This window comes from Canis lupus, chromosome 10 (assembly GCF_011100685.1).
Source record: "Canis lupus familiaris isolate Mischka breed German Shepherd chromosome 10, alternate assembly UU_Cfam_GSD_1.0, whole genome shotgun sequence".
NCBI classification, from domain to species: Eukaryota; Metazoa; Chordata; class Mammalia; order Carnivora; family Canidae; genus Canis; species Canis lupus.
The window spans coordinates 13,176,644-13,189,370 of NC_049231.1; the positions used below are offsets into that span (position 1 = coordinate 13,176,644).

At 40.1% G+C, this 12,727-nt stretch overlaps 1 protein-coding gene across 1 annotated transcript in view; it reads right to left on the minus strand.

Moving 5' to 3' along the window:
• The window catches only part of TSPAN8 (tetraspanin 8), a 31,365-nt gene extending 20,978 nt beyond the window's left edge, over positions 1 to 10,387 (minus strand). The window contains exon 1 of the mRNA XM_038550015.1: positions 9,968 to 10,387. Coding sequence (XP_038405943.1) covers positions 9,968 to 10,027 — 60 coding nt within the window. The 5' untranslated portion in view covers positions 10,028 to 10,387. The remainder of the gene's footprint in view (positions 1 to 9,967) is intronic.
• Between the last annotated feature and the right edge of the window lie 2,340 nt (positions 10,388 to 12,727).

The following is a 12,727-nucleotide window of genomic DNA, read 5'->3' on the forward strand; positions in this document are numbered from 1 at the left end:
ATGTCCACACTAAACCTCCATAAGGATATTTATAGCAGCTTTATTCACAATCGCTAAAACTTGGAAACAGCCAAGATGTCCTCTAGCAAGTGAACGAATGGATGGATAAACTGTGGCACATCTAGACAAGGGAACATTATTCAGCACAGTTTTTTTTTATTAAAAAAATATAATGAGCTATCACACCATGAAGACATGAAAGAACCTTAAATACAGATTACTAGGTAAAAGAAGCCAACCTGAAAAGGCTACATATGGAATGATTCTGACTATATGATAATCTGGAAAAGGCATGACTATGGAGACACTTAAAGATCAGGGGCCACCAGGGGATACGGAATGAATAGATAGAGTGCAGATGATTTTTAAGGCAGTGAAAATACTCTATATAATAATTATGGGTATATTTCAATGTCATTACATACATTTGTCCAAACCCATAGAATGTGCAGGAGTGAAACCTAATGAAAACTATGGTCTTTAGGTGGTTGTGATGTGTCAATGGAGGTTCATCGATTATAACACGTATGGCTCTGGTGAGTGATCTTGATAACAGCATGGGCTATACCTGTGTGGTGGTAAGGTATGTGGGAAATATAACCCTCCTCTGTACCTTCCTCTCCATTTGGCTATAACTGTAAAACTGTTCTAAAAAAAATTAGGTATTCTTAAGAAGAAAAAGGAAGAAGGGCGCCTAGGTGGCTCCATTGGTTAAGCGTCTGACTCTTGATTTCAGCTCAGGTCATGATCTAGGGTCATGAGAACCAGCTGGTCTCCACACCAAATATGGAGCTTGCTTAAGATTCTCTCCCCCTCCCCCTCTGCCCCCTCCCCACCACACTACATGTTCTCTTTCTCTCTCTCTGAAAAAGAAAGAGAAAGAAAGGAGGAAAGAAAAAGAAGAAAGAAAGAAGAAAGAAAGAAAGAAAAAGAAAGAAAGAAAGAAAGAAAGAAAGAAAGAAAGAAAGAAAGAAAGAAAGAAAGGAAGAAGGAAGGAAGGAAGGAAGGAAGGAAGGAAGGAAGAAAGAAGAAAGGAGGGACGGAGGAAGGAAGGGAGGGAGGAAGGAAGGGAGGGAGGAAGGATGGAAAAGGAAAGAATATCCAATTATTTCAGAAGTCAAGAATATTTTGCCTGATTTCAGTTTTTACAACTGTATACATTTTCTTAGAAATTTTGAAGTTGGACAAATATCCTTTCCATCCCTATCTCTTTATCTTTTCTTCCAACTTCACCTTAAAAACAAAAGAAATGCATGTTTAGAACATGCCATTCTCATTTATTGAAGACGTTACATTAAAAACATCAGCCTTAATAATATATAATTATTAAATTTTATACTGACTGACTTTAAAAGTAAATTGATTTTCTATCAAGAATAATAATTCTAGAGTCATGATTGAGATTAACCTATTCTATCCCACTTGTTGCAAGACTGGCTATCATGATGGTTCTCTGAGGCCCTGTCCAGTTTGGCTGTAGTGTTTGTATCCCAGCTTTTTATACTGTTTAAAGACTTGAGAGTATAAATTAAGAAATAAGTATCTAGCTCTGTCCTACTTTCTGTTGATCAAGTTGTAAAAAGAAGTTGATATTTTGGGCTCCCAACTCAGCCTGATAGTGGACACTGCAGAACTGACCAGGCCCACTGCCCCCAAAGCCCACCCTCTGGTGTCTCTTTGAAGGCAGTCAATGGGGTCATCAGTCAGCTCCTATAAGACAACTTTCTTTTTATGGAATTAGGATGCAGCTTGTCTGGGCCAACATTCTAAGAAATTAGGTAATAATTTTGATGTATGCTTGTGAGCATGCGATGGACTAAATTATATCCCTCTCTAAATTTACATGTTAAAGCCCCAAACTACAATCTGACTGTATTTCGAGATAGGGCTTTAAGGAAGTAATGAAGGTTAAAGGAGGTCAGCAAGATGGGGTCTTTGGGGTCTTAATTCCAAGATGATTGGTGACCTTATAACAAGAGGAAGAGATCTCTTTGTCTCTGTCTCTCACTATGCACAATGTATGGAGGAAAAACCACGTGAGGACACAGCAAGAAGGCAGCCATCTGCACGCCAGGAAGAGAGCTCTCACCAGAACCTTGATCTTGGACCTCTAGCCTCCAACACTAGGAGAAAATAAATTTCTGTGGTTTAATCCCCCAAGTCCCTGGTATTTTGTGATGGCAGCCCAAGCAGACTAAGACAGGGCACGAGCTGAAAACTACAAAGTGCCAGGAAGAAAAAGGGAAACACCATCTAGGGCAAAGTTAAGTGGGATAGAAGAAGCTGGTTCATCCTCTTCTCAGATACCGTGTCCACCAATCATCCCTACTCCCTCCTTCTCACTTCTCTTTGGATTTCATCACAGTTTATTGGAAGAGTGCTGAAAATGGAAGAAAGTATAGCACTCTGCTAGGAGGAAGCGCGGCTTGTGAGCTCTCTCATTATTGGCCCAGAATGGACACTTTTTAGATAAGCTTAAGGGAAAGCTTCCTATTGTTCTCCCCCAAAAGGTTATAAAATAAGAAATTATCCTAATGGATAACGTGGATAACTACAAGACTTGTTTTTGTGGTGCTCCCACAACATGGGAGGCCATGAATACAGGAGGTAAGGATTCCAAGGGCCCTAACATTTTAGGAAGAAGCTACTGTTTTTGATTTTCAAGTTTCTTTTTTCAATAAACATTTATTTAAAAACCTAGTTTCATGGCATTGTGGTTAGATAATGCTTGAGAGAGTTGTTTTTATATTAAATTATTGCTTTTTTCACTGACTGTGTCCTCCTCTTCAGGAATACAAATCGTTCTGGTTTCCCATTCTCTATTCTTCCTTTTTCCATCTCATTCATCTCGTCTTGATTTTTCCTCTGGGAGGGTTTCTCCATTTGGGATTCTTGCTCACTGTCTCCATTTAATGTAGTTTCTGGAGGGGATTTTAACTCTATCCTTGTGTTTCTGGTTCACATGAGGCACTTCTTTAGTTTATCCATTTTTCTTTTCACCTCATTCTGTGCTTTTCCAGTCAACTTTTTTTTGTCTTGTGGCCTCCATCCTCCGTTTCACAGGGTGTTGTTTCCTGGCACGGCATTGTGGATGCCAATTTCCTGATCCTTTTTCCATGATGTTGGAGCCTTTCTTTCAGGGATGTGTGCTTGTTTCAGAGTGGACATTTCCTGTCCCTTACTCGGCGGTCCTTTTATTAGGACTGGATTTTCCTTAGTCATCCTTGAGTAAGACAAGACCCATTTTGACGTATTACTCTTTGCGAGGAGGGCCTGCACTTTGCCTCACTCTCTAACGACATGGGTCGTAGTAATTTTCAGACCTTCTGTTGGAGGAGAGCTGTGGTGCCTTCTCCCTACAGGCATGGCCTACTGCAGCTCTGATCTACTGACCCAGCCTCCTAGCACTCACACACTATCTGCTTTTCTGATGCTCTAAACCAGTGGTGTCAATTAAAATTTTCAATCCTTCACAGGTTCTGCCCTCAAGGTTTTTCAGCCCCCAAATACTGGTTATTTGTTGTATCAATGGTGTTAAGCATGCAGCAGTGTCTCCATAGTTGCATTTGTGTATTTCTTTTGAACCCACTAAGTAAGCCAAACACCCAGTACAACTGCTGCAAATTCTAATTTTAAGTAGCTCTAAATTTAGAAGAAAGAAATCAACCACCTTTCTTTCTGACATAAATAGGGCCTGGGTAAACGTGCTTCAGGTTATCTATGCTTCACCAAAGTATGAAATCACTAAAATGTACATAATTCCAAAATAGATAAAGAGAGATGGATGTTCAGCATTTGATTAGCATCCTAGTGTTTCTGAATCATAAAATTAAGGCAAATTCAGAGGGCACCTGGGTGACTCAGTCAGTTCAGCATCTGCCTTCAGCTCAGGTCATGATCTCAGGGTCCTGGATTGAGCCCTGCATCCAGGTCCTTGTTCACCAGGGAGAGTTTGCTTCTCCTTCTCCCTCTGCCCAGCCCCTTGCTGCTCGTTTCTACTCTCAAATTTTTAAAAAATGATGCAAATTCAGGGATATTTTCATCACTTTGTGTCAAAAGTACAGCCTGCAGAATTGTTCATACATTTGCAGGGCCTAGGGTGAGGACATAAACAACCAACATTCCACAGATCACCGGTCTCTATATTAATAAGTTATAATTCATGATAATAAATATATATACAACATTTCTTATCATCTGACCTTGACAAATGTGCCCACTTAATGACCCCGAAGACAATATTTGATTTAGAATTCTCTGACTCCTGGGAGTCTGAGACCAACCCAGCCCCCAGCCCTCACTCCAGGTCCTGTCCTGAACTCTGGGGGACAAAACATGAAGGGCTGCGGATGCGTCAGCCCCTAAGCCAGCCCTGTTGCAAGCTGCCCCCACTCCGGCACACAGCTCCCCATTGGTCACTCCTGGAGAAAGGCCTGTGCAGACCCTAGAAGCAGGTTTGGAACTACCTGGGCAGCGAAATGTGGAGCCTCAGGTCCCCAGCGTGGAGGCCAGGCTCAAGGTGAACACTGTTCTCCAGCCCACAGATTCCTTACCCCACGGGGCCAGAGGAGGGCTGGAGGAGGGCTCAAAATATATTTATGTTTTAAAAGCCAATTACCTATAAAATATTACCACACTAGACTCTAATACTTTTTAAACTGAAAAGCAACACGGTGGTTGGAATTAGGGAAAACTGCATTAATTGCACTATTACTGCATGAAAGTCCTTGGTGATAGGCTTTCAGAAAGCATCTTATTTAATCTTCACAATTAACTGTGCTGGTTAAAATCATCATCCTCATCTTACAAATACAGGGAATGGGGCACAGAAAAGGCAAGGAACATGTTCCAGGCCACAGAGCAACGTGGAGTGGATTCAGGATGTGAATCTCAAGTCTGTCAGCCTTCAAAATATGCTCTTTCCTTCCCCTAATCTGTGCTCGAAGAATTCCCACCTTCATCATATTTCTTGCCATCTTATTTCCTCCTCTGTTTCAGAATCCAGCACTGAGGCTGGTTTACCACCACGCAGAGTAGTTTCATGGTTTTGTCTCATACAAATGTCCCTACAATGTTGGTGGAAATGTCTGTTTCTTAAGCATCCCTTTAGCGTTACTCTTGGTTCTTTTCTACACACAGACTCGTTTAACCTTCCCAACGACTCCATGACTCCAGATAATGCTACCATCCCCAGTTTTGAAGATGAGGAACTCTAAAGCACAGAGAGATGGACAACGTCCCCAAGGTCACGTGGCTGAGCCGTGAAGGAGCTGAGGGTGAGCCTGAACTCTCAACCCCTGGGCTCTGGTGCCTTTCGTCATCGCTCCGGTTCCACACCGACTGCATGGAGGCACAAAGCCACCGTATTTACAAAGTTCACACACTCTAACCATGTGCTCAAGGCTTTATCCTGGCTGATTTCATCAACTGACAGAATGAAATATAATTGGGCCTGATTTTTGTTAAGGTTCCCGTCTCCCAGGTATGTCTGCCTGGACCCTCCTCATTGCTCTCAGCACAGGCGACCCGGAGGCCCAAGCACCACCTCAAATACAACAAGGAATATCACAGTCCTGCTTCCTGGACTCTCCAAGTTCTGACTTCCTCCTGGTCTCTTCAAATGGCCTCATGCACCGGCTTCCTGCAGTTGTGCATACTTTTTGGCTTTTCCAACTGGGCTCCTCCTTCTTGCCTCCCTTTGTTGGGATTGGTGATGTGACTTTGGCAGGCCTGGCCTCCCAAGAGCTGGCTCTCCACCTCTGGAGATGCTTTGAAGGCGTCCCTGGCTCTGAGTCTCATGCTCACCTGAACAACTTCCATCCTCCAGCATCTACACTGCTCCCCCACCTGACTTATCTGACAAGAGGATAAGGAGACCTGGGCAGCTCCTCTGCTCTGACACAAGACTTAAAGAAGTAGACTTTGTACCCATTCTCTACGGCACCTCCAACTCACTGTGACTCGGTTACAACGCGAGCATCAGTGATCAAGAATGATTTCCACTTTTGTGTGTTTTTCTTCAGTCGTTAGTTCTGACAAATGGAAATTGCCGCATATTTATATGGCATATCTCAAGTTCTCTCACAAACGAAACTGGTATGTTTAGCTTACATGACCATATGCATATCTCAGAGATATTTCAACATCTGGCCCTATTTTGCAAAGGCTTAGTTTTGAAGGAAGAATGCATTTGAAAACATAAGGCCGTGGATATCTGTAAGAAAACCACATCAGTGGGGCCGTTAAACTCTTTGCTTAAGTAAACATCAGGAATGTGACAAATTGCTAATTTCCTATGAAGGATCATAAAATTCCAATGGAGAACTCTGGATTGGGGATGGAGGGAAGAGTAGAAATAGCCATGGTTACCTAACCTCAGGGACTTCTGCTATCTAAATTTTGAATGAAAATATTGATGTCCCCCGTTGGCCGAGATGTTATCACCAGTCTTTACCACCATGGCTCTTACTCAAAGACTCCATTTTGAGATGTGTCATATAGAGACTGTAGGTCACACAAACATATTGGTGGAAAGAACAAGGCCTTTTACCCTAGGAAAGTTAGAAATATCTAACTGAAATCTAATGCATCTGAAAGACTTTGTCTTCATTATCGAAACAGAGATAATGGCAACCATAAAATGGTTCAGAGGATCCCAGAAAAACAGTGCCAGTATCTGGGTAGCATGGTACAGATCTCTAATCTTAAATATATCATCTTGAACCTATAACATGGCCCTTGCCTAATCTCTTTGTTATTTCAGCTTAAAATTCAGATTTCAGATTCATAATTAGCTCTTTAATGAAACACTGACCGCTGCTGTATTCACAATAGCCATCAGCACTTCGTATGCTGTTTTAATACAACAGATATACTTTAACAATTTAATAATTTGCTGCTAGTTTAGGTACTTTGGAACATGTTGTTAACATAAGAGCCATGCATTTACTAGCATATTCATATTTTGGTTTATTTAAATGGCCCATATACATTTTGTGCCATAGAAAGACAATGGTGATAGTTTTTTTTAAAACAAATCTCAGGATTTTTTTTTTTTAAGATTTTATTTATCTATTTGAGAGTGAGAGAGAGTGAGCACAAGCCAGGGCAGAGAAGGAGACTCCCCACTGAGCAGGGAGCCAGACTCAGGACTGGGTCCCAAGACTCTGGGATTATGACCTGAGCCAAAGGCTTAATCTATTGAGCCACCTAAGTGCCCCAAATCTCAGGATTTCTTGAAGAAAAATCTGATTCCAGGTCTAGGGTGGGAACTAGGGAAGTAAGCCTAGATTATTTTGTCATACCAATAGGGAAGAAGTTATGTTATTAAGAGCATGTCAAAGGGACTCAGGAGCCAACTTGAAGATGCTCCCCAATGGTCAAAGATAAAATAATTGCATATCAACAAAGAAAAGGATGGTGATGGACTTTAAATCTATTTATTTCGTAAGAATACATACAGAAATGCTTGCTTATTACTGTTATATGATACCAGAAAATTAACTCATCATTTTGAAATCTGTTAAGACTAAGAAGCACTTATGCTGCCCCCCCCCTTTTTAAATAAAAACTGGGTACTACTGGTAACCAGTCAATAAATGCTGGATTTTCTTTATCGAAAGTATTCCAGGTAATACATGAAGAAAAGGTGATAGAAATAGAATATTACCAATTTGGAACTCTTAGTGGACTGTTTCTTAGATTCTTGGGCATCAGTGACAACTAACATCACAAAAAGTGACGAGGTCAGACAGTATGTGCCTCCTGAAGAAGGAACATAAAAACCCCTATAAAGTAGTTAGACTTCATAATGACAACCTGAGTCTTTTTAAGCTGACAAATGCAATCAGTAGATTAGAGATAATACAGAGGACAGGGGAACATGTTAACCTATACCATGGGCGTGCAAATAGCACAGACTCTGGGAAATCTGATAAGATAGACAACACACGTCAATACGTAAAATTTCAAGGAGGAAAAAAAGATGAAAATAGAAGAACCTAAGATGAAAGTTGACATAAAGGAAATATCAACCAGTCACAACCTGTGAACCTTATTTAGATTCTGATTCAAAGAGGCACATTTACGAGGCAATTGAAAATTTAAACCCTAGGTAGATATTGGATAATCGATTCAGAAATTCTTATTAAGGTTTTAGCATGATAATGACATTGTGACCACATTTCTTTTTATTTTTTAAAATTTTTTAAAAGATTTTATTTATTTATTCATGAGAGAGAGAGAGAGAGAGAGAGAGGCAGAGACACAGGCAGAAGAAGAGGCAGGCCCCATTCCATGCAGGTAGCCCAATGTGGGTGGGACTGGATCCCTGGTGTCCAGGACCACACCCTGGGCTGAAGGCGGAGCTAATCCTCTGAGCCACCCGGGCTGCCCCACATTTCTTTTTAAAGAACGATTTCTCTTTTAGAGCAAGATACTAAAATATTTACAGATGAAAGGATCTATCTGGGATTTGCTTCAAATTGATAGAAGGTGGAGAAAGTGGATGAGACCATGCGCAGGGAAGGATTGCCCTGGTGTCCTCACTTTGGGACTGGAAGATGGGGCCGATTACACTTTTCTACTCTGTGAATGTTCAAAATTCTCCTGAACGAAAAGCTACGAACAAAACCAAAGTACATAGACAATCCTTGATGTATATTATATTCCACTTTCAGGGTTTAACTGATTTTTAAAATTTCAAGGGAAGAAATTTATCAGGACTAACTGTAAAAAACTGGCATGTATTCATGGCCTAAACTTAATATTTGCAAAAGCAGCCAGTTTTTCTAAGGAAAAGAGAAAGTAAAGGGACAAATTGTCTTTATCTTATTTTATTTATTTATATACTCATTTACTTCACCAATATTTCATCTGTACTCATTAGGGCTACTGACATTGAACAGAAAGTCATCTTGTACAAGAAGACTATATTCCTGTGGTTAAGTTTAATTAGGTGCATCATTATGTTACCAGGACAGACGTTTACCAATATATAGATATCAGCTGCCTGTTTACTAAAGGGAACAAGGTAAAAACCAAAACCAGACCTCTCTCCTGCTGATACTGCATAAGCTATTTTTAAAATCCAGTATACAAAATTATTTTTTTCATTTAAGGACTTTGGGCTATTTCTATTGATTTACTTCTGAACACTCTTTAGTTGTCCCCTATATACTAAAAATGATAAAGTCAATTTTCCAAGATCCCATCCTGCCCTTTACCTTTTGCCTTCTATATCTTATTTTTAACTTTCTAACATTGATGCTACTTACCAATTTATTTGCTGTCTTAGGTCAATAGGCTTTCAAAAAAAACCTATAAGAACCTGCTAAAATACCAACCCTATTGATTAAGAGGTGGGCTGATGACACATCAAAATACTAACTTTTTTAACCTAGTTATCCAAGTTTAATTTTTCCATGATTAAGTAATTGTATTGTTTCCCTCTCAAGTTTTTTATGACCCACTGTTTCTTCTTTAGGTCTCTAGAAATAATCCTTTCCTCATGGCTATCATCTGACAGCCCACCATTCACCTGTTTCAGACTCAGATGTAAAGGTTAGAATTCAGAGGCTGGGCTCCAGTGGAAACAGACCACATTTTTTCCCACAAGGTCCTTAAACCAGGGAGGCCTGCATGATATACAACTAAGAATAGCTGTCCTTTAATTAAGGGGTATTTTTCCCCTCTGTGGTTGTTTTGCAACTATATCAAAACATTTATGAAATGTTTATCCTCACAGATCCTGAGGTCCACTTTCTTGAGTCATTGGCTCATTTTCAATTACTGAAATAACCAAAGAAAGAACAAACAAATCCAAACAAGTAAATGGAAAATACATTTTCTTCCTCTTCCTATTTCTCTAGTGCAGAGTCTGTTCTCGTTTATGATATTTATTTCAAGGTTCCCTTTCTTGCCTAAAGTCGATAATTAAAAAACAACAACAGCAAAAAAGCACACTTACCCAGAACAAGAAGTTGAAGATAAACATGGAATATTTTATACAGCCACTCACACCTGCCATGGTGAGACAGGATCAGGAATCCAGATGCGGCGAATGTAACTGTTCGTTATAGGATTGTCCTGCAACACGCTCTGGAGTAAGTTGCCTGCAGAGATTTCTGTGCCCACGGCTTCGAAGCAGAAATAGAAAGCAAAGGAGGGGCAGAGGGGAATAATCCAGTTATTAAAGTGGATAAAAAATTAACCCACACATTTAAATATCACAAGGGCTATCTCTAGGCGAGTGTGTTCTTTTGCTTGTCATGGCTCCTGGGGCACTGGGCCAGGATATTTATGATCCTTTCTCAAAAACTGCCTCCTCTAAAGTAAACAGATATCAAGTTAAGGAGTGGCGCTGGATCGGAGAGAGAGTGGCACAGCGATACTAGGTTGCTGGATTTCAGAAACCACAACCTGACTTCCCTGCCCTCTATTTCAACACTATAGGGAACTAAGACTGCTTTTGCTCTAAGATAAAGGGACTTTGTGTCTCAACTCATTTTTGCATTGCATTTTCTCAGCAATGCCAAGTTTCTCCCGGGTGCCATAAAATGCATTTAGAAATGTGCAAAATCTGCAGGCTTACCCTGCAGTCACCTTTCATCCTTACCTCCAGAGTAGTGGGAACAACCATTACAAGGACCTGCTTCCAAAGCTTCTAGACTTATTTCAAAACCAGTCCACAGAGCTGCTATGAAGGCAGCCTAGATAGGGGAAATGAGGAGGGAGAGACTGCCCTGCCTATGACCAGACCATTCAGCTTTTATCTTTATTTCTTTACAGTGTAAAGGGGGAAAAAACTGACAGCCTCTTTGTGTTCCTTTTATAACATGTAGCCATACTGATAGCTCGGTTTATTGTTAAGGCGGCACCGTACTTCCCTTCCTCGGGTATGTTACATCCAGCAACAACTCTTCTCCAGCAACTTAGTTTCTGGATTCCTGGTCTCCTTGGACAAAAAAAATTCAAAATGAGAAGGTGGTCATAGTTCAGTGACCATAGATTGTACAATTTGTTTCTAGGGCTAATAGAAGGCAGCTGTGGCAGGTAAAGGCAAAATTCTCTGACCTAATCAGGGAGGTGTGGACTGCTTTTGTGTAAACAGTTTGGGTCATGCCTAGTTTCCACATCCTGCATCTAAAAGGGAGCTCCTTGCTCCCTAAAGAAAAGAACCCTCTACTTCAACATGTTTTTTGGGGAAAATGATTCTTTAAAATCTTTGTTAAGTTCTGTACACACAATGTATTTCTATTGTATTACCACCAATGATATTTGGTGTTGAGGCCAAATTTAGGATTAATTCAGAAATAATGGCTTAATATTTAAATAATCATGAAAATTGTTGGTGTTCTTTTTCTAAGAGTTTTTGAAAACCCTTTTTTCTTACTTTCTGTTGTTGTTTCTATTTCCTCTAGAAAATGGAAATAATTTCACAAACTTCTAGTGAGATGTTAATGTAGTTAGGATTACCCAAAGCTGAAAGAAGAGTTTTGACTGGATGAAAAACCAAATGGATTTTATGTCCTAGAAATGATTATTTATCATTTAGAGGTAAAGATCAAAGAAATATATAGATAAAAATGCTGTTTTGTTGACAAGAATGTATTGAAGACTTACCAAATTTCAGCTTAGAATACTTTTTTTTTTTTAGAATACTTTTTTTTTTTAAAGAATATACTCTTTAGATCCATTGCTAATGAACTCTGAAACCCAAAGTCAATGGATGTGTTCCATAAGAAAATTACTCTTTGTAGAATATTCCCCAGTCCAATTCGAAATCTATATGACACGGTTCATTTCTCTGAACTCCTATCCCAGTAAATTTTATAATTACACAACATTCACCCAAGTTAATACTGTGGAGTTCCTTTGTATTTCTCTTTCTTTCTTTTTTTTTTTTTTTTAATAAATAAATACTTTATTTTTTTTTTTAATTTATTTATTTATGATAGTCACAGAGAGAGAGAGAGGCAGAGACACAGGCAGAGGGAGAAGCAGGCTCCATGCACCGGGAGCCTGACGTGGGATTCGATCCCGGGTCTCCAGGATCGCGCCCTGGGCCAAAGGCAGGCGCCAAACCGCTGCGCCACCCAGGGATCCCTGTATTTCTCTTTCTTGCCTGGTATCCAATCACTTCGCGCAGTCCGCTGAGCTCCGAAATTTCCTTCAAATCTGATTCCTCTGTCTCTCCTTCAGCTACTGTCATTATTCAACCTGTTATCATCTCTTATTCAACCAGAATGTTAATTCATTTCCCTGCCAGTCTCTTCCCCCTCCTATCTGCCTTAGCACTTTGGAATTTTCTTTCTTTTTAAATACTTATTGACTATGTAATTCCTCCGATTAAAAACCAATCTAAGGATGGTTTCCTGTCACCTATAGAGTAAATATCAGACTTCTTAGAATGGCGTTGATAGCGCAGGGTAAGCAGGCCTCTCCCACCTCCCAGAACTTTCTCTTGTTCCTCTCTCCCTGGGCAGCCTCTACCCCTACACTCCATATCCATGAAATTAATTCACAGGACTAAAATGTGTCTTAGGATTTTATGCCTCTGTGCCATGTCACTGAGTTCTAGGAAACTACCAACATGCTATGTCTTGCCCTTTTCAAAAGATCAATTATCAAGTAAAGAAAAATAGTTTCTTTATTTCGGGACTTATCAGAACCCTCACTTGATATTCCAGCAAGTGACAGAATTTACAGCAATTCCCAAATGAATATG